Below are 27650 nucleotides of genomic sequence, written 5' to 3' on the forward strand. Positions count from 1 at the left end.
CGACAGAACTTCTGGGAGAGGATTGTTGAGAAAGTAGATGGGAGGGTTTTCCAGTCGGTCCTTTCGGAGAGACATTGTAAGAGTGTGAGATTTGTCAGGATTGAAAGACATGTTCCACTTGTTTGACCAGTCTTTGATTTTGTCCAGGTCTGCAGAGAGTGAGGAGGCTGCAGACTGCCAATCTGAGGGATGAGGAATGGAGCGGCAGATAGTGGAGTCATCAGCAAAGAGATAGAGAGGCTTTTCCAGAGAGTCGGAGAGATCATTGATGAAGACCAGAAATAGCACAGGGCCCAGAACAATACCTTGGGGAACTCCAGCCAGAACAGGAAGGGGAGATGAGAGAAATCCATTCAGGGCCACACGTTGCCTACGACCAGAGAGGAAGTCCGCAAGCCATGAGTGGAGATTTCCATGGATACCACAGGAGGAGAGTTTGGTGAGCAGAGCTGGGTGCCAGACCGTATCGAAGGCACGTGGTATGTCAAGTGAGACAGCTCTGATTTCCTGTTTGGCATTGAGGACCTCCATCCATTGTTGAGACAGCAGAAGCAACATGTCCAGAGTACAATGACCTGGTCTGAATCCAAATTGATGATCAGAGATCAAGCCATTGGAGAAGAGGAAGGATTTGATATCCGAAGCAATGATGGATTCCATGACTTTGCTGATAATTGGAAGCAGGCTGATTGGTCTGTAGTTGCAAGGATCTGTTTTTGCACCTGTTTTTGTAAAGCGGTAATGTTTGCTGATTTCCAAGATGCTGGCAGATGACCTTGAGCAAAAGAGAGGGTGAAAAGAACAGAGAGTTGGTGAGATAGAGCGGCAGAGCAGGATTTTGGGACCCATGGGCTGATGCCCTCTGGTCCAGTTGCAGAATCAGAGTCGAGGTTTGACAAAAACTTCTCCACCTTGTCAGGAGAGAAGGACACAGAGTCCAGGAGCAGTTGGGTTCGACTGGGAAAGGTGGGAACAGAGAGAGATGGGTTTGGAACACAAGATTTTGAGGCAAACACAGAGTTGAGGCATTCGGCTTTGTCACGTGCGGTGTCAACTGTGTAGCCATTTGAGGTAAGGGAGGGGATGGAGGGGGAACAAACACCAGAAACGGATTTGACCAGACGCCACCAGGATTTGGAGGAAGGAGACAGGTTTGAGAGTTCAATCTTGAGTGTGGAGAGATAGTGCTTCCTGGCACTCCTGAGGGTAGACAAACACTTGTTCCGAGCTTGGTGGAAGGAACTGAGATTGCCTTTCAGTTGGATTTGCCTTCCAAGAGGCAAAGGCAAGTTGTTTCAGGGCAACTGCCTCACCACAATATTCAGTGTACCATGGACGGGAGGAAGGGTAAGACAACTGAAGACGAGATGCGATAAATGTGTGCATGAGAGAGAGCATTTTGCTTTGGAAGAATTCCCAGGAAGAGTTGATGTCAGAGGCAGTGGAGATGGGAGACCAGTCCAGGTAATTGATGGCTGCTTGCAGCCCGTGCCAGTCGGCCCGAGTGAAATGCCAGACTCGTCGGCGCTGAGGAGGCTCTCTGAGAATGGCCAGAGAGTTGTCCACTTTAACAAGCACATGACCAGAAGAACCGATTGGAGCAGAAGAAGAGCAGCAGACATTTGCAGGGAAGTTAGTCATAACCAAGTCCAGAAGAGAAGATACTCCATTGACTGAGATCCGGGTCGGGACATTGACAGGTTGTGTCAGTCCCAATGATTCGCAGAAGTCCTTTGCTGAGGTGCCATGGCTGGTGAGAGAGGAACCCACACCCAGCCAGCTGGCATGATGACAGTTGAAGTCGCCACATATGAGGAAGAGAGAGTTTGGATGAGTTGATGGAAGTTGGTCCATGTTGGCCGACAGCGAAATGTAAATGGAGTCATCACTGTTTGGAGGACGGTGCAGAACACATATGAACAAAAGGTGGAAGCGGAGAGGAAGCCATAGCCAGAGGTACTCCTGGGGGTGGGGTGGAGAGAGGGCAGTGCAAGGAGAGTGAGGAAGAGAGTTTTTGCTAAAGATAGCCACCCCACCACCAGGACGAGGCTCAGGTCTATCATACCGGAGGAGGGAGTAACCAGGAAGAGATATTAAGGAATCAGAGACATCTTGAAGGAGGAAAGTTTCTGTTAAGCAGATCAAGTCTGGATTGTCAGAAGCAACCTGAATGGAGAGATCAATCAGATTTGAGCGAACGCCCCGGATGTTTGAGGTCCATACCGTTAATGAGGAGAGAGGGGGAGCATTGGGTGCAGGACAGGACAGGGGAGGGGAGGGGTAGGGTCAGATGAAGGATGAGAGGGGGAGGTAGGAAGAGCAGATGATAGTGTGTCAGAGATTACAGAAGAGTTGCAAGAAAGGGAAGGATGAGGAGGCGAAAGGTTTGATGGTGATGGGATGAGGCACAGTGAGGGGTTGCCAAATTGGATAAAATATGCCATTTTACACCATCTGAACCAATAAAATTTGCTGCTCGTGCTCTCATCAGTGAGGCATATCGAGATTCAGCCAAAATAGCGGCTTGGAGGAAATATAGATTGTGCTTGGAAATATAGATTGCGTCCTTTTTCTGAAGACTACATGGAGTCAGGTGTTCTATGAACTCCAAATTTTTGGTGGTTGTTGCCAATTCTGTGGCAAAAAATGAAGCAAGACAAATGACAAAAGCAGCAAGACTGAGTCAGGGTACAAGAGATGGTGAATATAAACTTTAACATAGACTTGCACTTCCTTGTAGTCCAGTCCATTACCATTTATTTTTCCATATGATCATGTAGGCACTATAACTGTAGGTCGAGTGATGAGTTCTACTTTGTCAAGTGATTCTTCACTATTGAGCAATAAATCCAGTCTCTGACTGAACCCTGCAAGTGGTGTAGTCACTGTCGTGTATATCAGGTGCTTGATCGCACTATAATTCACCAAATGTCCATCTGTCTGTCTGTCTGTCTGTCCATTCGAAGGTACCGTAAAAACTGCTGAACCGATCGCAACAATATTTTGGGTGGGTAATCCTGGGATCTCCAGGAGTAAAATAGGCTATTTCGTTTTCCCAATTTCAGCTTTGGTCTCCAGCATTCTCAGGTTTGGACCCCCGCATAACATTCGCATTCGCATAACGTTCATTGTGACGATGTTTTCATTGTGACGATGTTGTTTTCCCGGGTGCCGCACAAACAGCTGCACCGATCGCTGCACGGCTGCATCGATCGGGCTTGGTGACCTCGGACAAAGACCTTTTATAAGGACACGGGTTGAATCCCTGCTTGAGAGAATTCCAACCCCCTCCCCGCCATCACGGCCATCTCTCCAACTTACAATCCCACGAGATATGCGGAGAGGACGACCCAAAACCAATATAAACATCATTAAACATCATTCGTATATAAACATCATTAAAAGTAAATAATGATCTCGCCAAAGTTCAAACGACATTTAATCTCTGCATGAGAGAATTCCACATAGCTATTTGGGCAGTGAATACGCTAACAGATCGCTGTCTCCATCGATCTTGCCAAGGCCATAACAGCTATCGGCTCAAAATCCTTTTAACTGTTGATTTGGTAGTTTTTACAATGAAGGAAACATTAACAATGTTGTTAAAAGTTTATTTTGTGATTAATTGGAGTTATGTTGTTTGGAATGAAAAAAGAGATATCGAGTTCAAGTGAATGACGACATGCCGTGATGGTTTCTACTTTCTGAACGTGAACTTCGCGGATCGTCATATGCAGATTTGCCACAGTCCCATGATCGATGTTTCTATCCGTGAACGTACCCGTTTGTTTGCGAACGGCTACGTTTTTCATGGAAGTCCTTCACGAACTTGCTGTCCATGTCTGACGTGCGACTGAAGGTGCTACAGGAATGTGGAATTTATTGGTTTCATGCTTTAGCATTCGCCGTATCTGCATTGCCTGTTTGCTTCTGGCCTCCCACCCGTACATAGCACGGGTACCTCACTAGTTGATGTAATTTGAATTATTTTGTAATGTTTGGCATGTGTAAGTGTAAAGAAGGGGGGGTGGGGGGTGGAGAGGGGATGGTGTGGGAGGAGATTTGATCTTCTGGATTTTGACGTGTTTCGATGTGACATGTTTTCCATATGGTGCTCATTCCTTCTTTGACACTGCTTTCCCTCAGACTCTGAGTTCCAGTCTGCAGAGGAGTCTTTTACGGAATCTGGAAGTTGTGATGATGAGTTTGCAGATCCTGCGGAATCTGTGGAAGTTTCTAAGTCAGCTTCCAGAGGCGGTGCAGAAAACAGCCCCCAAAATCAAAAGCAATCAGAAAATGGAGCCATAAAACAAAACGTGACTGATTTGCGGCTTAAGTTTGAAGTAACAAAGGTAGGTTAAGACCTAACAACATTGTTTGGAAAATGACTTGGGGTTAGGGTGTGGGGGTGGATGGATGGGATTCATTATAATGAGATTATAATTATTAATTATAATTATTACAATTATTACATTATAATTTATAATTTAATAATTATAATTATTATATTATAATTATTAATTACAGATATATTGCAACGAATTTTAGTACAAGTGTTTTAACATCCAAATTAACAACGACCAGGTTTGAATGTCTGAAAAGCTCCTTTTGCAACGCCTGGCAATAATAGACATTGTGTGTGATGAAGAAAAACTAAGCACAAACATTCATTCCACACAGGGCAGAGTATTTGTAAACGGTTTTTGCTCCTGAGATGAAACGTTAATAATTTACTTCGTGTTTCAGTTTGGATTTAGTATTGCACTTTTCGACCTATTTCCAAAAATTGCTTTAAAGCTACGTTTCACACAAGAAAGATGCATTGAAGCACAATATATTATCAGTAGATAAGCAGATATATCTTTGGTAAGAGTTTTGTTCACATCTTATGTTCATTTTGCACATTAAACACATTATGTTGGGTTACCTAATGTTGTTGGGTTACTTTTGGTGTGTGTGTGTGTGTGTGTGTGTGTGTGTGTGTGTGTGTGTGTGTGTGTGTGTGTGTGTGTGTGTGTGTGTGTGTGTGTGTGTGTGTGTGTGTGTGTGTGTGTGTGTGTGTGTGTGTGTGTGTGTGTGTGTGTTGTTGTTTAGACTGACCCTATGATACACTGACCGAGTTGTCAAAGCACACTGACCCTATGACATAACACTGACATCATGCGCATAAATTAAACCAACACATCACCTCCAAACTAGGAGGCATCCGTATGGTACTCAAGTCCTTGCAGACTGAGATTAAAGCTCTATGGTCACAAATAAACAAAGGCAGAGATGTCAATCTAGATTTCGCCCTTATTATGGGCATGTGTAAGCAATTGCTGGGGTGAGTCTCAATCTGTGCCTGGCTTCCTCCTCAAGTTAGGGGGTTCAATTAGTGTTTATTAGCGGCTTAGTTTGGTCACAAATAAACGATCAGCAGTATGTTGTCCTGATGAGCCCATAATAATGTTTAAATGCATTTGTATGTATATGTCATATGCCAAAAGGGCCCAGTTTTGATTCTGGGAATATTATACATTGAAGTTCTCCATTTTCTAAATAAACTTCCTATTTTAAAGAGGGTTAATCATACCACTTATTCCTGGTCTGCATGTTAATATTATTGTTGCAATTTATCAGGTATTCTAAGCCTGGTGTTAGTTTAATGGTTAAGGTGGCTGGATTAAGATCTTAGGAATTCGGGTCTTGAGTTCAAGCCCCTGTTGTGCTGTTAGATAACACCAGTTCGGTTGACGCAACCTGTCATCCTTCTGAGTTCGGCAAAATGAGTACCAGCTTATTGCTAACAGGGGCATTGCATCAGCGGCACAGCTGCGCTTCCAAACATCAGGCATACTCTTCAAACGGCATGGACTACGAGGCTGTTTGGCTTGTTGTGGCAGACCCGCACTAACCTTGCAATGAATACGTAAACTATTAATATTCAACACTGTGGCATGTGAATTCAGCGTTTGCTCTGGTTATGGTAGCCCATGGCCAAATCGTACCAAAGACTTTTGAAATGTTAGGTTTTGCTGCTTCGCTTGATGATCTACATTGAAAAACGGATCAACCCCGTGGGTCGGCATCCCTTGTTGGGTGTGTGAGGGGGTGACCGGACATTTCTCCGTAATTGCTGCGCTGACAGCTCAGAGAAAAGTGACAGCAATGTGGTGCTGCCGGCACCCAGAGTGCTCTGGGAAGTTGCATCACTTCCCCCAATGTAATCGGCTGTTTGCATGATGTACAAAAAGTTGAGGCGTGTACGTGTGCACGTGCATGCACTTTAATGTGTGCATGTGTGCACATTCTTCCATGAGCCTCTAAAAAAACATTGTGAAATGTTATTTGTGAGGAGACCCTGAGAGCATTCTCTTCTGGACCGCTGTAGGCTCATGATCTGAGGTGTATTCCATATATATTATATACCATACGTGTTTGTGAATTGTCTATTGTAATTAATGCAAATGCACAGTACTTAGACTTATTCTATTGTTTTTGTCTTGTAGGCTTTAAAAAAAAGCCTTTTTCTTAACTTAATCCTGCCAGTCCTGTCGTCATTGTAGACACCCAAGTTATTGTCGGAATGGCCCTCACCCCCTCCTTCCTCCCATGCATGTTGGAGTAGTGTTGAGGTCTAATTTTCCTCCTGATTCGATGCCAAAACTATGAGGTGGTACTTCATACGTGCCCATAATTATACTCTTTAAATGCATCAAAATTAATTGTTTTTAATTTGCTTCAATTGTATTGTATTTTTTCCATTCCATAATTATTTATTTCTTTTTTGTAGGTACTGCTGGAGCTGTGCAGACAGGAGCAAGATCAACAGGTCTCTGTTCTTCGGCTGGATGTGCAGCAACTCGGTGGAGAAGTCACAGTGCATACTTGGCACCTTAAAGCAATTGCTTACCTGCACACCCTTGCTGTGCACTCATTTGAATTCAAAGGTGAATTTAGGGGTTTGGGTTAACCATGTGATGAGGAAATTGTTTATCTTTGATACGTCGATGATTGTGACCATTAGCGATGCAGGAATGGGTGCTGGCAGGATGGCTGGAGGTATGTGCACATGCCTCTAAGCTGTCGAACCTGGGTTTGAATCCTGACCCAGCTATAAACCTGGTTTTTCACAGGCAGGGTGAATCCTGGCCCGGTGTGTCACATGCAGGGCGATTCATCAATGTGTGTGCTTTCCCTCGGATGGACGTTAAACAGGGTGTCCCCTCTGCCGGCATTAGTTGGTGGAATTTTTGCGAAGGATACCGTCGGATCTTTAGAGTAAGCGAGCTATCGCCATCACCCTAAACAAATTACAAATTGCTGTTCTAACCTTAGTTGAACGTCAGGCCTGGTCTGCCAGTTCGTGAAAGACTTGGGCCAACTTCCCCTGACCAACCCCTCAAAAACGTGGGAATAATTGTGGCTGATAAAGAATAAGAAGTGATGCAGGAATGGGTAAACTCACTTTTATTTTAATGTTTCATTGTTATCAACGATTTTGTACGAGGTATTGTTTATTCATTAACTACCTCTGAAGAGGTTGTTACATTTGGAAATGTTGGGTTAGTAGCATCTTTTTATTTCCATCATCTCACTTTTTTTGTTGTTACTGGTACTTTTGATTTGTAATGCAAAGTAATGTTCTGTCTCTCAAGCAAAAGTAAATTTCAAACCAGGGGAAAATGGCTTTGGTGGTAGCACCCTTCTTGAGTAATTGAGAAACTGATTGGGTGGAAACTCAAAAAGTTTATAGATATTTCTGGCTTTCAGGACAGTGGGTTTCTATGTTGCAAGCTTTTCTAAAGATGCCAACCAAGTTATTTGATTTAAAGACCCATTTTGAATTTTGTTGTGTTTTGTCGAGTTTGAGATTCCTTTCTTTGTTCTGGACACTCTTTTTATTTAAAATTTTACACGATTAAGGTTCGTGGAGGAGGGGTTATGATAATGAGCCATGTTTAACATCTTGTTGCAGATGATAACGAAGAGCCATTGAGTCTTGTTCAGTCTGGAGGCACAGACTCGAGGCTTCTTTCGGCTGAGTACATCAAAGTGAGGCGATTGCACCTTTTAGACAGAGTAGCAGGTCAGAGTTCAATCATAAACTTGCGCCCGAAAGGTTTGATGCTCTTAATCGTGCTGCATTACCTTGACATCTAACAAATTCCATTGATTGAGTTCTGCATTTCCGCCATTTGGAAGTGGCAGACTCTTAAAAAGACCGTTAAAACCTTTTTTTCAGAAATATTTGCGCCCGAGGCTGATTATTATTTTATGATATCTACGTTTGATACTGAATACAAAACACGTGTAAGAAATGGAAATCATCAGCATTTGCATATAAAAAGGACTCTTATAAGGGTCCACCAAGGGTCTTGATCAGAAATTTGTGACCGAGAAATTTTTTTGTTGCAAACTGTTATGTTCTAATGGCACAAACCAAAAATGCAATGCAAGAAAATTTCTGACCCCAAACATTCTGATAAGAAGGCCCCTTAGGCTCGAAAGGATCAGAAAGGGTCTTGGAAAAAAAATAATCAAAATGCCGAGCCCGAGCAAATTTCCACTTTGAATACATCAGAAGGATACATGTGAATATTGATTTGGTGCGTAAGAAGTTTTCATGTTGGTAATTTATATAAGGACCCCTAAAAGGGTTCAAAAAGGGTCTTAATTAGCCCACCCCCTGCGCAGCAGGAGACATGGTATTGTAATCACTTCTGTGTGTCTGTCTGTCTGAGAAAACAAAGCGGCCAAACAACTTTCAAAGAAACTTGTTACAATACCTGAAGAATCTGTCACGTTGGTGCGTAATGCTTCACGGTCACTGGATATGAACAAATTTGCCCTATCAAAGACCATGTCAAAGAAAGTGAGAAGTGTCTGAAGCACTCGTCCTTCAAAAGTGAAGTTCCCAATTCTTGATTCTGGATTGGACTGAACAATACCACATATCAGTGTTGGAAGACGAGGAGATATGTTTGGGTTTGGACAACGAGTGCGCAAAATTATCAGTAATTGATGGCAAAGTAGAACGGGAATTTATTCCATCATTGTCATAGAATTAGCCAGACGCAGACACTCATATTATGTTTCACCTGCTACACGCACACAGCACACTTGATGAAAAAGAAAGGCATCAAGGAGACACTGATTCCACTCCAGCAGGTGACAGTTATCCGAGCAACAGACAAGGACATCCTGGTGATCCTACTTCACCATTGCCAGACAATGAAAGATGATGTCCAGATAGAGGTTGGTACAACTGGCCGAAACAATAGATGATACATAATGTTGCACATTGCAGTGGAGATTGGTCCAGAAATGTGTGCTGCACTACCTGTATTTCACGCATTTATTCGGTGCAATTACACAGCCACGTTCTCGCATGAGGGGGAAAAAAAACGACTGCAGAACATTGTTATGCAGGATGAACAGTACATCCATGCGTTCGAATTAGTAGCATTGGGACCACCGAGTGATGAGACAATCAAGGCACTACATGATTATACATGCATGTTGTATGGTGCAAAGAAGATACGGCTCAACACGTGGCGATACCAGGTGTTTGAAAAAGCATTTGGACGAAAAGACACGTCAAAACCACTTGACAAAGTGAAGGGTGTTGATGATAGCAGCATCCCACCCTACGAAGCTGAATTAAGACAAGATCCATTGATCGTGCTTTGTGGCCAGAATGTGGCATCCAAGACCACTTTGGAGGGAGATTACAAAATGAAGCCTACATCTACGTCTAATTTGATGGACCCCAAAGGCCAGGTACGTTCCTCCGTGCAATTTGCGCTCAGCTGATAGTTATGATCGTGAGATGGAGCCAGAAGAAACCTTGTGTTCGTCAAGGCCAGTGTGCCTTTTTAGTAGCTGCGCCAATATAATGGATTTTTTTCTCCAAAATAACTACGTGCAATATCAAACAGCGATACTTTTAAACAGCGCCTTAAAACTCATCTTTTCGTTGCTTGCAACTACTCATTTTCGATATCACCATTGCACATGCGCAACTGATCACATATGTAGAATTTCTGCACTTAATAAATAAATTCATTCATCTTTTTCTTTAGGTACAGTTGAACCCGCAATGGTTCTAAACGGCGACGAGGACTCTGACTGAATATGAGGGTGATCTTCCGCATGCGGTTTTCATGAATGATGATGACCTTCACATGGATTGTGATATGAACATAGAAAATCTAGATCTGGTTTGTTTGGATAACTAGTACACCTGCTCATTCCGGGAGCGGCAGGGAGGGTCATTCCTCTTTGGGGTATATAGATCACAGTAGAGCTATGGTCGGGTCTCAAGAACATTGGGTGTGTGTTCATTTACCAAGTTTCTTGTGGAGAGATCACCAAGTGGTTTAAGCATTCAACCAAACACTCCATTAAAAACCTGTAAGGAACGGCTGGCTTGGCAAGCGCTAGCTAGCTGCTTGGTAAATGAGCCCTCCCCGGGCTTCCTCCCTTTCAGTTTCGAGTTAAACAGCAGGAGGGACCGTTTCAAAAGGCCGCCATGAAAAACGCCACATTACTGGCAGGAAGGGTCATGTTATTAACCCAACACTTGTGGGGCATATAGGTAGATTACAGTAGATCTTCGCTCAGTTCTGTAAGTAAAACTTACCTCACGGATCTCAGGATTCCTCCAAATTTCTTTATTTAGCGTTATAAACAGCATTAGCGACTTAAAAAAAACAAATCGTACGTGTTTGTGGTTTATAATATTTTTACCTCTGGTAGAGGCCGCTGGCCTATTGCTCACACGAAAAGGCCATGATAAGCTATTTATAAACGTTGACACAGTGTTTGTTCAAGGAGGAAAAACCCGTTGGGGAGGTGGGATATTATTGGTATTAATATTGTTTTGAAATATCATTAATATTATGCTATTATCATTTGTTTTGTTATTAGAAGTGGCCTTGGAAAAACGCCACGATAAAGCTAACTTAAAATGGATATACACCTCAACATGCAACCCCATTGGCGGCAGTGGCGGGGGGAAACCCTCTTTGCAGAGAAAACCTCCTTAGGGAGGGGGGAAAATGAATTCACCACAGCCTTCATTGTGTGACCCTTCTTTGTCATCCTGTCAAGTTTGGTTGAGATTGGGTAAGTAACGATCGAGTGTATTGCAGTCAAAAATCATCAGACGCCAAATTGCGTATTTTAGTATGACGATTCATTGAAGAAGACCAGAAGACCACTCCTCTTGCATCTTCAGATGCATATAACTACCAGAACAGTTTCTCAGGCTATCGAGCACAATCCTGGATGACTCGCCACAGTAATTCATTTCATGACTTAATTTTTGTTTTTTTTGTATACAATATCGAGGCTCGTGCAAGAACTAACATTAATGACAAAAACATAAACGGACACATAAAACATATAATAAAGGAACGGGAGACAAGATGGGGAGAGAGAGAGAGAGAGAGAAGCACACAAATACAACAGTAGAGAACAGGGACATCGGGAGATCTGTGGGAGGGAGAGGGCTTGGGGGGAGGAGGCGTGGGAAGTAGCGGGGGAAGTGCGGGGTGGGAGAGGTATAAAACAAATGGACACTGCTAGGACTTCCAGTAAAGAAGTCGGTATTTCAACAAAGTGGATCTGAGGTGAATTAACGGGGATAGAAAAGATCAAGGTTTTGGATGGGGGAAAATCTGAGATGGTGGTGAACAGCTGTTTTAAAGACCTGTAGAGAGGAATGTGACTGAAGACAAGAGAGTGTGGGAGTTTGTTCCAGAGGTGGGAGAAAAGAGGAATGAAAGAGTGAAGGTGAGCAGAGAGTCTTGATTTTGGCAGTTTCACGAGAAGAGGGTTGCTGGCAGATCTTGTGTGACCTGAAGGAATATTTGATGGACAGAGCTGGGGGAGCTAGGCCGGAGAGGAGTCTGTAGAAGACAAAGACCACAACCTGCCTGCGGTGAGCCAGTGAAAGGCCCTCAGAGTCGGCTTCATCGCGGGAGATTCCAATGATTCTGAAAGCTTTGGTTTCAACAGCGTGAAGCCGAGCTTGGTGTGAGGCAGGAGCACCAGCCCAGAAGGGAGAGCAGTACTCCATCAAGCTGTGGATGAAAGCCTTGTATGTGGTGAGGAGCTCAGGTGTGTCAAAGAAGGACTTCGCCCGACGGAGAATGCCCACTGGCCACAGGAGAATGCCCATTCGACGGAGAATGCCCACTGGCTTTGGAGGCCAGCTTGGAAATGTGGTTTTCCCAGGAAAGATCATGGCAGATTGTGAGACCCAAAAGCTTGAGTGACAGAACTTCTTGGGGAGGATTGTTCAGAAAGTAAGTTAGATTGGAGGGTTGTCCAGATAGTCTTTTTGGAAAGACAAAGTGAGAGTGTGAGATTTGTCAGGATTGAAAGGCGTTTTATTTATTATTTATTATTTTTATTATGTATACAAGGTCGAGGCTCATGTAAGAGCTAGCACATTAAACACACATTGGCACATGAACCATAAAAAACATAAACAGACACCTAAAACAATAAAGGGAGGGGGAGACAAGAAGGGTAGAGAGAGTGAAGCACACAAGCACAACAGTAGTCTTACACTGCATTTTTGTTTCATATCTTTTGAATGGAGCGGTTTGCAACAAAAAAATAAATTGCGTGCCAATTTCTGATTCAGACCCTTTTGAATGCTTTTAGGGATCCTTCTTGTATGTAAATTACCAAAATGAAAACTTCTTACGCAATGAATCATTATTCACATGTATCTTTCTGATGTATTTGAAGTGGAAATTTTCTATTGCTCAGCATTTTGATTTTTTTTTCTTTCCAAGACACTTTCTGACCCTTTTGAGCCTAAGGGGCCTTCTTATCTGAAAGTGCAGAGCCAGAAATTTTCTTGCATTGCATTTATGTTTCTTACCATTAGAATAGATCAGTTTGCAAAAAAAAAATTTGGCCACAAATTTATGATTAAGTCCCTTTGTGGACCCTTATAAGGGTCCTTCTTATATGCAAATACCAATGATTTTCATTTATTTTGTGTGTATTTTGTATTTAGTATCCAATGTAGATGTCATAAAATAATAATCGGCCTCGGGCACAAAATATTTCTCAAAAATGGTTTTAAGGGTCTGCCACTTCCAAACGCCGGAAATGCAGAACTCCAGAAATGGGGTTTGTTGGATGTCAAGGTATTGTAGCACGATTAAGAATATCAAACCTTTCGAGTCTGAGTTTATGATTAAACTCTGACCAGCTCTGTCTATTTATTTTGTACTACTTGTTGAAACAGCAGCTTGGGACTTTGTGATATTAATTGCCTCAATTTTTCGTCCTTTCCCCCTTATAAAGGTGAATCAGGACAATCCTGAATTTGAGACAACTTTCAACAGCAGGGAACAGTTTGTCAAGGTAATCATGCGAACCATACGTTTTTAGTGGCCATTTATCGAGTACACATGTACACATTTTGAGGACATGGAGCCATGTGTGTAAGATAAAGTGACATGGAGCGGAGGGACATGGAGCGGGTGTGGAAAGAGAAGCGGGGATTTGGAGGTTGGTGGAGGGGTGGGGGGGAGAAATCATTGCAAATGATAAGGGTAAGTCAGGATAAAGATAAAGATAAAGATAGGTATAAGTCGGGACAAGGGTATGGATAAGCGGTGGGGATAAAAGGGGAGGGGAGTTTGTGGGGAGATGGAGTGTGGGTGGAGTGGAATAAGAAAGTGGAGATTTAGTGACTTGGAAGGGTGGGTGTAGGATAATAGACAAATGGGGAGGAGGGCAAGAAAGAAGACAGATGAGGGGGAGAGCAAAGGAGGTGGTTAGGAATGGGTTTGTTGATCTCCAATTGGAAAGGGGAGTGAGTAGGGTGGTCAAAATACCACCATATTTGCCTATGTAGTAAATATATGACACTTTCCATAGCATTGTGGAAAATAATTTCTAATGTGTTCACCATAACGGGTTGATGATGGATTTAAACTCCATTGAATATTGTGGTTTAAAAAAAAGTTTTTTTATTTTATTGTATTCCATAGGTCTGCTTCTCAAGCTTGGATCTGATGCTACACCTGGAGGCTTTGCTTCGAGTTTGGTCTTTCCTTTCTCCGTTGTTGGTACATACTGCAAGGCCAAGTGACCAACAGCTAGTAGAGGTGGACAGCACAGACTTGGTCAAGACTTCAGTCATAATGCCCATCAAGATCGGTATGAATTTTTCAAGCAAATGCAGTCACGTTTGGAAACCTCTTTCTAGATTGTTTTTATAATCATGTCAAACGTTCACATCTTAGTTTCAGGTTGGTTAATTTTTTTTATTATTTCCTTATTCTAATCAGTTTTCTAAACTAACTGCATGAAGGCTTCAGTTGGCAGCACACCACAATCTTCAGTCATCTTCCTTCTGTGCCCTTGATATTTTATTTCCTCATGAACCCTCCAATTTTTCCAGATCTACTTACAAGTTGGTACGTATCCTTCCCTCTTTTCATTCCTGTTCATTCATCTCTTTGCTGCATATACATGTCCCACAACCCCAACTGTCAGTATTTCCTTACACCATGTGCCATTTCAGTCTTCTATGTGCAAAGCTGATTCCGTACAACAACCAACAACAAGTCTGGCAGCCTTTAATTTGATAGTATCCTAAAAATCAAATTACACGCTAAACTGCCATCAGGGTATGATGTACATAATCAAGAGGTTTATTTTTTATTTTTTTTGTGAAGGGACTTTAAGCTGGCAATCCCAAATTAATTTGTTGGAAATGTAATCTATTTGGTAAACCAAGCCATCATTATCTGGTTTTGTCACTTTGGAGTACCCTATTATCTTACCATAATTCACCAAATGTCCGTCCGTCCGTCCGTCTGTCTGTCTGTCTGTCCGTTCGAAGGTACCGCAAAAACGATTGAACCGATTGCAACGATATTTTGGGTGGTTAATCCTGGGATCCCCTGGAGTAAAATAGGCTATATTGTCTTTCCAATTTCAGCTTTAGTCTCCAGAATTCTCAGGTTTGGACTCCCGCATAACATTCGCGTTCGCATAACGTTCATTGTGACGTGTGACGATGTTTTCATTGTGACGATGTTGTTTTCCCGGGTGCCGCACAAACGGCTGCACCGATCACTGCATGGCTGCACCAATCGGACTCGGTGACCTCGGACAAAGAACTTTTATAAGGACACGGGTTGAATCCCGGCTTGAGAGAATTCCAATCCCCTCCCCGCCATCACGGCCGTCTCTCCAACTTACAATCCCACAAGATATGCGGAAAGGATGACCCAAAACCAATATGAACATCATTAAACATCATTTGTATATAAACATCATTAAAAGTAGATAATGACCTCGGCCAAACTTCAAGCGACATTTAATCTCTACATGAGAGAATTCCACATAGCTATTTGGGCGGTGTATACACCAACAGATCGCTGTCACCATCGATCTTGCCAAGGCCGTAACACCTATCGGCTCAAAATCCTTTTAACTGTTGATTTAGTAGTTTTTACAATGAAAGAAACACGTATCGGGAGTACATACGACATAGTGATTGTGAATGTGATAGCTTTGAGGCATCTTTCGCTTCGCATCGCAGTGACGGTGAGCACCAATATGGAGGCAGTAAGATTAAAATCTGGCTTCAAGCCCCCTCACCACCCAAAGCCTTCAACCAGACATACTAACACGCTCCTCCCCCTTCATTCCCGTTCTTCAAAGCAAAGCGGTAAAAATGGTTGTATCGCCATTATATATGACGAGCAACGGTACCCGCGCTAAGGGCGGGGCTCCAATTTGGAGGCACGATTTATATAAACATCCGTTAAATCATATCACACGCAAATCATCAAAATCTAAACAGTATTTTTAGACTGTCAATAAAAAAACCACATCACTGTTCATATCGGTAAATATTATTCCATCGTGTTTCAAATCGTGATATCAACTGTACGCGTTTCTTTAGGAAAACAAATGGAATGATTTTGTACCTCTTCTCCTGCTTAGAACTTCAGGATAGACGACATTGCTGATAAAAGTTCCTTTTCTCTCTTTGAAGTTCTTGGCAAACATTTTTATATTGTCACTGCTGCCAACGCGGCGCCATGGCATTATTCATAACATTCATTCATTCATTCATTCAATGATCATTAAACATTATTCTTACGCTATCATATATATTCTTATTCTTACGCATTATTATTACTGTTATTTTACCTTTTCATTTGGGCCTCTTAATTGAAGCCCCGCCCATAGGGCGGGTACCGTTGCTAGTCCTTTCAATTATATATACTAGCAACGGTACCCGCCCTATGGGCGGGGCTTCAATTGGCAGGCCCAAATGAAAAGGCTAAATATCATAAATTGAAGGTTTTTTTTCTTTTAAACGATTTATATAAACATCCGTTAAATCTCGATCGGTGCAGCCGTTTGTGCGGCACCCAGGAAAATAACGTCATGCGGGAGCAAGTATCAGCAGGATGTGGCAGTGTCGGAGTCCACGTTTCTGATCCTTGTTCATGCCGAAGTAGCCCACCACTTATCCAAGCATTCCGCTCTTCAGATCCGCCATGAGATATTTAAGCTTGATACTGAAGACGCGTGCAGTTAGTCCTCCCGATGTCGTATGTACTCCCGATACGTGTTTCCTTTATTGTAAAAACTTCCAAATCAACAGTTAAAAGGATTTTGAGCCGATCGGAGTTACGGCCTTGGCAAGATCGATGGAGACAGCGATCTGTTAGCATATACACCGCCCAAATAGCTATGTGGAATTCTCTCATGTAGAGATTAAGCTCACGTCATTTGAACTTTGGCCGAGGTCATTATTTACTTCCAGTGATGTTTATATACGAATGATGTTTAATGATGTTTATATTGGTTTTGGGTCGTCCTTTCCGCATATATTGTGGGATTGTAAGTTGGAGAGACGGCCGTGATGGCGGGGAGGGGATTGGAATTCTCTCAAGCCGGGATTCAACCCGTGTCCTTATAAAAGTTATTTGTCCGAGGTCACCGAGTCCGATTGGTGGAGCCATGCAGTGATCGGTGCAGCCGTTTGTGCGGCACCCGGGAAAACAACATCGCCAATGGAAACATCGTCACAATGAACGTTATGCGAACGCGAATGTTATGCAGGAGTCCAAACCTGAGAATGCTGGAGAGCAAAGCTGAAATTTGAAAACTAAATAGCCTATTTTACTCCTGGGGATCCCAGGATTACCCACCCAAAATATCGTTGCGATCGGTTCAGCCGATTTTGTGGTACCGTCGAACGAACGGACAGACAGACAGACGGACAGACATTTGGTGAATTATAGTAAGATTATATATATATATTTGGTAGCACATCCTTTGGACAAAATAACTGCAGTCAAGTGCTTCCTATAGCCATGGATGAGCTTCCTACACCTCTCTACTGTCAGTTTTGTCTACTCTTCTTGTGCAAACTACTCCAATTCTCCCAGATTTGAAGGGTGCCTCCTCCCAACTGCTGTTTTCAGATCTCCCCATCGGTGTTCAATGCGATTTAGATCTGGACTCATTGCTGGCCACTTCAGAACAGTCCAGCTTTTTGTCTTGAACCATTTCTGGGTGCTTTTTGAAGTGTGCATTGAAGGTCATTGTCCTGCTGCAAGACCCATGACCTTCGATGGAGAGCCAGCTTTCTGACACTGGGTTGAACATTGCGCTCCAAATTGCGCTCCTTGGTAATCTCCTGATTTGATGATGCCATGCACATATTCAAGGCACCCTGTGCCAGAGGCAGCACAGCAACCCTAAAACATCACTGAACCTCCTCTATGTTTGAATGTAGGGAACGTGTTCTTTTCGTTGAAGGCTTCATTTTGTTTTGTGTAAACATAGAGATTATATGCTTCAACAAAAAGCTCTAATTTGGTCTCATCTCTCCACAGGACATTCTCCCAGAAGGATTTTGGCTTGTTCAGTTGTGTTTTGGCAAACTCCAGTCAGGCTTTCTTTTGTCTCTCTCTCAGCAGTGGGGTCCTCCTGGGTCTCCTACCATAGAACCCCCTTTCATGGAGTTGGCGACGGATGGTGCGAGATGAAACTGTCGTACCTTGTATCTGAAGGTCAGCTTGAATCTGTTTGGCAGTTGATCGAGGTGCTTTCTGCACTATTCAAACAATCCTTCGCTGCAATCATTGATCAAATTTTCTCTTGTGGCCACGTCCAGGGAGGTTGGCTACAGTGCCATGGTCCTTAAACTTCCTGATAACATTGCCTACGGTGGACACAGGAACATCAAGGTCTCTGGAGATGGACCTGTAGCCTTGACATTGTCCATGCTTGTCTACAATCTTGTGTATAACCTCCTCGGACAATTCTCTGGTGTTCTTTCTTTTCTCCATGCTCATTGCGGTACACGCAGTGACATAAAACAGCAGAATGACTCCTTTTCTCTATTCAAACTGGTTGAATGAGTGATATTTATATTGCAGGCACATGCAACTCGCCACAGGTGAGTTCACTTCCAAAGTAAAGGAGAATCACCTGCTTGAAATCTCATTATTTCTAACAACTTATAAAAGGTGCCAATAATATTGCCCGGGCCATTTTAGGATTTCTGTGTGGAATAAGCTAAGTTTTAGTAATTTTTCAGCTTTTCTTTGTTTTGTTCCACTGCAAACCAAAGAAATACATAAGTGGATACCAAAATATTTTTAAATTTCAATAATTTTCTGGAAGAAGTGGTGCATTATTTGAAAAAAGTGCAAGGGTGCCAATATTTTTGGCCACCACTGTGTGTGTGTGTGTGTGTGTGTGTGTGTGTGTGTGTGTGTGTGTGTGTGTGTGTGTGTGTGTGTGTGTGTGTGTGTGTGTGTGTGTGTGTGCGCGTGCATGCGTGCGTGTGTGTTGCGTGTGTGTTGCGTGTGTATTGCGTGTATTGCTACGGGTTTGAGATTTGTACAGTAAACTCAATAAAGATTAAAGGTTTGCCCACGAGGGTTAAAGTTAAAGTTAAGGTTAAGGTTTGCCCATAGTTAGTCACACGAGCAACATGTAGCCTCATTTGTAGCATAGTTATGTGTTAGTATATGTGAGAGTAGGCCCCTTCCAGTGTTGATCCTGCGTTGTGTAAAGACAGGAGGATAGGCCCTACTTCGACAAACCATTCCACGTCCATAGGCTCGATCCATTGCGGCTAAAAAGCCCTGGTTATGCTGGGCACGAGTTAACACGAGGTGGGCCTCGGAAGGTGGAGGAGGGTTGAGGTCGGCGCAGCGGCAAGGCGATGACGTTAAGCATGAGTCACCAATCAGGGCTCACAGCGTGTGGCTGCAGCACTGCATCACGGGGCGTGGTTGGAACATCGATCGGGCTAAGAGGGTTGGCAATAAAACCGATTGCGCGAAGCCCCACCCCAGTTATGGGAGAGGTGCGCTGAAAGAAGTTACGAGTTCTGAGTTCTGAGAAGGGAGAGGCGCTTGAAAGGACTGGCAGAGGAGAGAGAAGACGCGCTTGAAGAGGATCACTCGCACTGTATGAGCTTGGTTACGAGGGATACGTGGGCGCAACCAGGGCGTTGATATCTTGCGCGGTTCAGCCAAAGCGAGTGAACGCGGCTGAATAACCGCCAGCCGCGCTAAGTCCGCCCTCTACCGTTCGCCCCGAGATTACCCGTTTGTTCGAGCGACATGATACGAGTTCCTGCCTTCGCCTACCTCCATCTTCGTGGGACGTGCCGGGGACTGTGGATAGCCGGACGGGGCCGATCCTGGACGACCAGCGCGGCGCTGGAGAACACCTGCTCATCTGCAATACCCCGTGTGAGTGTGAGTGAGACGGGCCCGTTTGTCTTTGTGTAGTAAGTATAAGACTGTCTAAGCTGTTCTGTGTCTCTTCGTCCTGTACTGTATATACGTGCCATAATAATTAAATCTATTTGTTCTTCCTTTTCTTCTGAATTCGATCGTCTTTGTGAATTCTCCATTGACTAAGCGTGGCATGAGTAAAACCGCTTGAATCGGGTTCTATTAGTTATGACGGCACGGATTACGTGTACGCAAACCGCTCGGCGTATCACCATCACACGTGGTTCGTGTGAGGCTTATTTCCTCGCTTCCAGGGCAGCGCTAGTACTTAGGTACAAGCGAATTTGGTCCCGAAACCCTATTTGGCGCTGTCCTGAAGGGACGTAATAGGTCTCGGGTCGTGCCAGGTCAGTAAAGACAAGGGGATTAATCCCCCCTTGATAAGGGGTGAAGGCCGGTGACAGATCCACAACAATTGGTGTCGGGGAGTGGGATTTGGAACTAAACCAATTTTTTTTGGACAAATTTGGCCCAAAATTACGAGCGACCCAATTTTTTATTTTTTTTTTAATCCAAAAATTTTAATTCGTGCCATGGCTAGCCAAAGCGATCGGATGCCCGTGGGGGTAGAAAATGAGATAGAAGAGGAAGAGTTGTTAACCCAGGACCCACAGGAAGAATTGGGGGAAGAAGAGGCAATTGATGAGGGGCCGGCAGTAGGGGTAGAAAATGGCGATGCCTCGCACATGGCGGCGGAAGCCGAGCCCGCGGTGCCAAGGTACATGCAATTATTTATGGCGCAAATACAGGCATCCATAAAAATGGAGGGGGATCGACTGAATGTAAAAATGGACGCTCAAAGTAACAAATCCACCCGGGACATTAAAAAAATGGGTGATGAATTGGAAAACAAAATGGGTGGCCAATTGAAAGAAATGGGGGGACAAATCCACCCGGGACATAAAAAAGATGGGTGATCAATTGGAAGAGGTGAAAAAGGGGCTGGAAAGCAAAATGGACACCCAAAAGAACGAATTGGGAAAAATGAGGGTGGCGTCTAAGAGGGAAATAAAAGAGGCAGGGAAGGACATAAGGCGCAAGTTGAGCGAAGAGGTCGCAAAAGGACGCGACGGGGTAACGCGATGTGAGGAACGCGTGGAGAGCGGGGTAGAGCAGAGCGCGGCTACATGGACCGAGGGTATAGAAATCGCGACTCGGGGTGTAGAAAAGCCAACGGCCGCCGAATTAGAAGATAAAATTTTATGTGCACCGGCGGTCGTCGAGCTAGATAAAGAAAAATAAATTATAGTTGAAATTGGGGCTGAAGAGACGGGAGAAAAAGTCAAAGAATCACGGGAGGAAAAAATGGGATGCACGCAAAGTCCGTGTTCGCATTGTGATGCCGTGCTTGCTAACCCCAATGAAGGTTTCCAGGTGCTGCCGCCGCGGAAGAGGGTTCTTAAGGTGAGTAGGAGTGTGTATGGCACGAAAGTGTTTGGCGGGAAAACATTTTTGGCGCGCTTGGGGTATAGACGGAGCCCGGGCGCTCGTGGAAGGGCCTTTGCGCGGCGTACGAGGGTGAATGGCGCGCGTGTGCAAAAAAAGTGTGCACCGGAGCAAGAGTGTGAAACGGAGTGTGCAATGGCCGAGGAGAGTGTGCGAGAATGCACACCAGAGCGTGTTGTAGAGAGTGTGCAGGAATGCACACCAGAGTGTGCGATTGGGTGTGTACCAGAAGAGTGCACACCCGTGGACGTTACGGAGTATGTAACGGGAGCGTGTACGCAACGGTGTGCGATGGCCGAGTGTGTAACGGAGTGTGCGAGTGGTATGAGAGCGCCAAGATGTGCGCGAGGGTGTGTGATAATGGAGTGTGTGAGGGGTGTGAGTACGCCTGGGTGGTGTGCACCTGAGTGTGTAACGGAAAAGTGTGTAAGGGAGTGTATGGGCGGCGCTGGAGCGTCTCGGTGTGCGAGAGTGGAATGGGTCGCGAGTGGTAAGGAAGCGGCTCGGGCATCGACGCAGACCGGGGGAGCGTTTAGCGCGACGTACAGCCGACGCGAGCCCTCGGTGCGTGGTGTGCTTTGTGTGCTGCGGGGATCATTGCCACGGCGGTCTCGCAAGGATCGCCGTGCACGATTCGTGCTGGGCCCCGCCCTGTATGTTCGGTGCCGCGCCTTGGTGGGAAAAGCGATCAGCACGGTTCAAGGGGAGGAAGGAGAGGTCGGAGCTTCGCCCCCTGGCGGGTGCGGTGCTCCGACCGTGGATGGTTGGGCCATCGTGCATGGGACCGCGAGGCTCCGCGCAGGGATGGCGCCTTGAACCTTGGCCCAAGCATGCCTCCTCCCCTGAATCAAAAATGCCAGACGGACCCAACCTACAGGAGACCAACCGCCCGCATGCATCGCTCGGCTTTTCGAAGCCGAGCTGTGCAAATGTATTTCGAAGCCGAGCTGTGCAAAGGTATTTCCGCACCGAGAGGCTCAAGTGCAGTGGACGAATGGCGATAGTGTTGGCGAATGGTACCCGGCGTGGGGGCGTGGTAGTTTCACCATTCCTCACTTTGTGGGGCGCATGAGCACTAGATTATTGCGTGGCAGTGTAAATTAGCCAAGGGCGGGCTAGGATATTGTTAGGGATTTCGTAAATGACAGTAGATGACAAGATTTAAGGAGGGACATTTGTACAGGTAGAGGGGGACGTAGAGAGATTAGAAGGTTGTTAATGACGAGGGAAGTGCTTAGTGTAAGGGAAGACGGGGAAGCATGAGTTTTAGGGGAAAAGCAGCTAGTTAGATGATGCTGTGTGTGTGTGGATGAGCTTGAGCAAATGAGGAATTGAATGAGAACCACTGTGTGTGTTGAGCTTGAGCAAATGAGGCGTTGGTTGGGGATAACCAGAGGTGGTGTATTGAGGATGAATGGAGTGTGTTGAAGTGAATTGACTTGCATGGTGTGCAAGTGGGGAACAGGTGTGTGAGCACAAGAGGTGTGCAAGAGAACTTGGTGTGTGTGAGAATATTTGGTGTGGAATGCTTGGTGGGAGATAAAAAGTGTGGAATGCATGGTGCGAAGGAGTGAATGGGGGGAGATGGACCCCTTCACGAATACCCGGGGTGGGTAGTTAAAAGTCAGGTAGAGGGCTTAGGTAAATTATTGGATATTGACACCTGTGGTGCAGGTAGTGGCAAAGAAGTGCTTGGATGGGTGCATGAGTCTGTGGAATGGCTGGGCATGTAGGCTTTGTTGGTGCGTATGGTTATTGGAGCACTCCGCCACTGGTAGTCTGTCGGCCAGGTGAGGCCGAAGGTAGGCTCTGGGAGCCAGTTAGAGTCGTGAGTAGTGTTCAGTGGGGCCCGAGGTTCATAGGAAAGGACCCGGGTAGCCCAATTCCAGAGAGGGCATCAGGGAGTGAGAGAGCCAGGAGGGGCCTTCCCCCATTTAGGTAATCGCAAGGAGCAAGGTAAGCTCAGGTGGCGACTTCAGTGGCGGAGGTGCGCAGGTAGGTAGACCTGCTAGTGGAGCCACATGACCCAGTCCTGAAATTGTGCAAAGGCACAGTGTGAAAAATTGGGGAGTGAGACCGAAATTTGGAAGGCACCAGGTGGTCAATGGGAATCAGGTTTTTAGAACCGCATAGTTTAAAGAGGCCGATTGGCAGGGCATGACCCCAGGTAGTGTAAGTGAGTTAATATCATTAGAGTAGTTAGGATTTGAGGAATTCCCTTCGCGCCATCCACATTCATTCACCAAGGTGACGAACCTCCACACCAGGACTATGTGAACGATTTGAGTGAGTAAGACGCATCATGACGTGAAAGTGACATTGTGTGTTGGTTCCATCTCTTCCTTCCTGGGAGGGATTGGAAGACGAATTTGGATTAGAGGGGGATATGGGAGACAAGACGTAGAGACGGATTTGTAATTTGTAAATACAGGGAAGGGCCAGGGTAGTGTAAGCTGACGTTGGGGGCACGGACGGTTAGGGACGAGCTTGCTCTGCTCGCTCTCCCGCGCCCCTCATGCTGCATTACCTTGTGTTTTGGTGTACCCTTGTGCCCTTTCCGCTTGCTAACTGTGCTTTGTCTCTCCTCCCCACCCATGGACCCACTTTGGAGGAGGAGTTGTGCAGCAACCTCAAACTGTGCAGCTGCACCTTGCTAGCCTTGTGCAGCTGCAGGTGCCTACACCTGTGCAGCACCCCTGTGGAATTTTGCTACACCTGTGCAGATGAACTGCACGGTACTTTGCTGCCGTATTCTTGATTATAACGTTGCTGCACATGTGCAGTATTGGCTGCCACAGACACTTTGCTGCACCACATTACACATGGACCACACGTTTTGTGGCTTTGCACTTTGCTGAGCAGTCATTTGCTGCAAACTTACCTCGCATCTTCGGACCACGTATTTTGAGTGGCATCAATGTCACGCAGTTGGACCACATAGGGTTGGCCCTGCTGACAAATAAAAACGAACACGGGTGCTTGTACATTTTATTCTTGGTGTGCCAGGAAAGAAGAACTTTAAGTTTTTATTGCACACAGAAGATGAAGCAAGAAGAAGATGCGGCCCAGCAGCAAATGGTGAACTGTGAACTCTTTTGATGAATGTGTTTTGTGTATTGGTGCATTGCTGTGCTTTTCTCCCCTCCAATCTTCTTTCCACAAAAAGAACAGGTCCTGGGTTATAGAAATGTAAATAATTAGGTTTTGTAGTTGTAAATAAGATGCTACCCACCGGCTTTATGTGTAGTTTGAGAATTAATTCCGCAATTCGGTTAGTTGTGGGTGCGAGTCTGTTAGTTAGTTCCACAACGCAGTAGGTGGGACATATGTAGTGTTGTAAAACTATCACATACACGGGTTAGAGTAAATGTTAGAGGGGAACCACATCTAAGTGTCACACATAATTAAAAGGTAGTCCCAAGTCTTTCTCAAAACCGGTCGTTCACACTTGTGTGGGTTCGACTCGGGGACGAGTCTGACGAGGGGGGTGGGGGGGGGGCAGTGCTACAGTTTTGAAATTTGTACAGCATACTCAATAAAGGTTAAAGGTTTTCCCCCCATAGTTAGTCACACGAGCAACATGTAGCCTCATTTGTAGTATAGTTATGTCTTAGTATATGTGAGAGTAGGCCCCTTCCAGTGTTAATCCTGCGTTGTGTAAAGACAGGAGGATTGGCCCTACTTCTACAAACCATTCCACATCCATAGGCTCGATCCATTGCGGCTAAAAAGCCCTGGTTATGCTGGGCGCGAGTTAACACGAGGTGGGCCTCGGAAGGTGGAGGAGGGTTGAGATCGGCGCAGCGGCGAGGCGATGACGGTAAGCCTGAGTCACCAATCAGGGCTCACAGCGTGTGCCTGCAGCACTGCGTCACGGGGCGTGGTTGGAACATCGATCGGGCTAAGAGGGTTGGCAATAAAACCGATTGCGCGAAGCCGCCACCCCAGTTATGGGAGAGGTGCGCTGAAAGAAGTTACGAGTTCTGAGAAGGGAGAGGCGCTTGAAAGGACTGGCAGAGGAGAGAGAGGACGCGCTTGAAGAGGATCACTCGCACTGTATGAACTCGGTTACGAGGGATACGTGGGCGCAGCCAGGGCGTTGATAACTTGCGCGGTTCAGCCAAAGCGAGTGAACGCGGCTGAATAACCACCAGCCACGCTAAGTCCGCCCTCTACCGTTTGCCCCGAGATTACCCGTTTGTTCGAGCGACACGATACGAGTTCCTGCCGTCGCCGACCTCTGTCTTCGCGGGACGTGCCGGGGACCATGGAGAGCCGGACGGGGCCGATCCTGGACGACCACCATGGCGCTGGAGAACACCTGCTCATCTGCAATACCCCGTGTGAGTGTGAGTGAGACGGGCCCGTTTGTCTTTGGGTAGTAAGTACAAGACTGTCTAAGCTGCTCTGTGTCTCTTCGTCCTGTACTGTATATACGTGCCATAATAATTAAATCTATTTGTTCTTCCTTTTCTTCTGAATTCGATCGTCTTTGTGATTTCTCCATTGACTAAGCATGGCACGAATAAGACCGCTTGAATCGGGTTCCATTAGTTATAACGGCGCGGATCACGTGTAAGCAAACCGCTCGGGGTATTACCATCACACGTGGTTCGTACGAGGCTTATTTCCTCGCTTCCAGGGCAGCGCTAGTACTTACGTATGAGCGAATTTAGTCCCGAAACCCTATTTGGCGCTGTCCGGAAGGGACGTAATAGGTCTCGGGTCGCGCCAGGAGGGTAAAGACAGGGGGATTCATCCCCCCTTGATAAGGGGAGAAGGCCGGCGACAGATCCACAACAATATAGATACAGTCACGTGAAAAAGTAAGTACACCCCATGTAAAGTTTTGACTTTTTCAACATACAGCTATTATTTTTTTTATTTTTTTTATTTTTTTGTTTGTATGCAAGATCGAGGCTCGTGAAAGAGCGAACATTAATCACACAGAAAGACAAACCGACACATAAAACATATAACATCGGGAGCGGTAGACAAGATGGGGAGAGAGGGGGAAGGACACAAACACAACATTTGAGAGCAGGGACCGAGAGACATGGAGACATCGAGAGATCTGAGAGAGGGCGAGGGCTTTGGGGGGGGGGGGGCATGGGAAGGGGGCGGTGGGAGAGGTATAAAACATATGGACATTGCCAGGACTTCCAGGAAAGAAGTTGGAATTTCAAACAAGGTGGATCTGGGGTGAATTAGTGGGGGAAGAAAAGATCAAGGTTTTGGATTTTTTTTTTTTTTTTTTTTTTTTTTTTTTTTTTGTATACAAGATCGAGGCTCGTGAAAGAGCGAACATTAATCACACAGAAAGACAAACAGACACATAAAACAAATAACATCGGGAGCGGTAGACAGGATGGGGAGCGAGGGGGAAGGACACAAACACAACATTTGAGAGCAGGGACCGAGACATGGAGACATCGAGAGATCTGTGGGAGGGAGAGGGCTTTGGGGGGGAGGCATGTGAAGGGGGGGGGGGGGGGTGGGAGAGGTATAAACATATGGACACTGCCAGGATTTCCAGGAAAGAAGTTGGAATTTCAAACAAGGTGGATCTGGGGTTAATTAGTGGGGGTAGAAAAGATCAAGGTTTTGGATGGGGGAAGATAAGAGATGGTGGTGAACAGCTGTTTTAAAGACCTGGAGGGAGGAGAGGGATTGAAGGGAGTGTGGGAGTTTGTTCCAGAGGCGGGAGAAAAGAGGAATGAAAGAGTGAAGGTGAGCAGAGAGCCGAGATTTCGGCAGTTTAACCATCAGAGGGTTGCTGGCAGATCTTGTGCGACCTGTAGGAATATTTGGGGGACAGAGCACAGAGAGAGCTGGGGGAGCAAGGCCGGAGAGGAGTCGGTAGAAGACAGAAAGACCACCTACCTGCCTGCGGTGAGTGAGTGAAAGGCCCTCAGAGATAGCTTCATCGCGGGAGATTCCAATGATTTTGAAAGCTTTGGATTCAACAGCGTGAAGCCGAGCCAGGTGTGAGGCAGGAGCACCGGCCCATAGGGGAGAACAGTATTCCATTGAGCTGCGGATGAAAGCCTTGTATGTGGTGAGGAGCTCAGGTGTGCCGAGGAAGGACTTCGCACGACGGAGGATGCCCAGTCGGCGACTGGCTTTTGAGGCCAGCTTGGAAATGTGGTTTTCCCAAGAAAGATCATGGCAGATAGTGAGACCCAAAAGCTTGAGCGACAGAACTTCTTGGAGAGGATTGTTGAGAAAGTAGATGGGAGGGTTGTCCAGTCGATCTTTTCGGAGAGACATAGTAAGAGTGTGAGATTTGTCAGGATTGAAAGACATGTTCCACTTGTTTGACCAGTCTGTGATTTTGTCCAAGTCTTCAGAGAGTGAGGAGGCTGCAGACTGCCGATCTGAGGGAAGAGGAATGGAGCG

The 27650-nt window shown here is 45.5% G+C and overlaps 1 protein-coding gene across 1 annotated transcript in view; it reads left to right on the top strand.

Annotated features, from left to right (window-relative positions):
- The window catches only part of LOC137435166 (intermembrane lipid transfer protein VPS13C), a 169416-nt gene that overhangs the window by 123326 nt on the left and 18440 nt on the right, over positions 1-27650 (top strand). Inside the window, exons 26-30 of the mRNA XM_078785116.1 lie at positions 4147-4352; positions 6776-6932; positions 7961-8037; positions 13315-13374; positions 14007-14175. Of these exons, the coding sequence (XP_078641242.1) occupies positions 4147-4352; positions 6776-6932; positions 7961-8037; positions 13315-13374; positions 14007-14175 (669 nt within the window). The remainder of the gene's footprint in view (positions 1-4146; positions 4353-6775; positions 6933-7960; positions 8038-13314; positions 13375-14006; positions 14176-27650) is intronic.

Source organism: Myxine glutinosa, chromosome 9 (assembly GCF_964187855.1).
Source record: "Myxine glutinosa chromosome 9, kmMyxGlut1.1, whole genome shotgun sequence".
Taxonomy (NCBI): Eukaryota; Metazoa; Chordata; class Myxini; order Myxiniformes; family Myxinidae; genus Myxine; species Myxine glutinosa.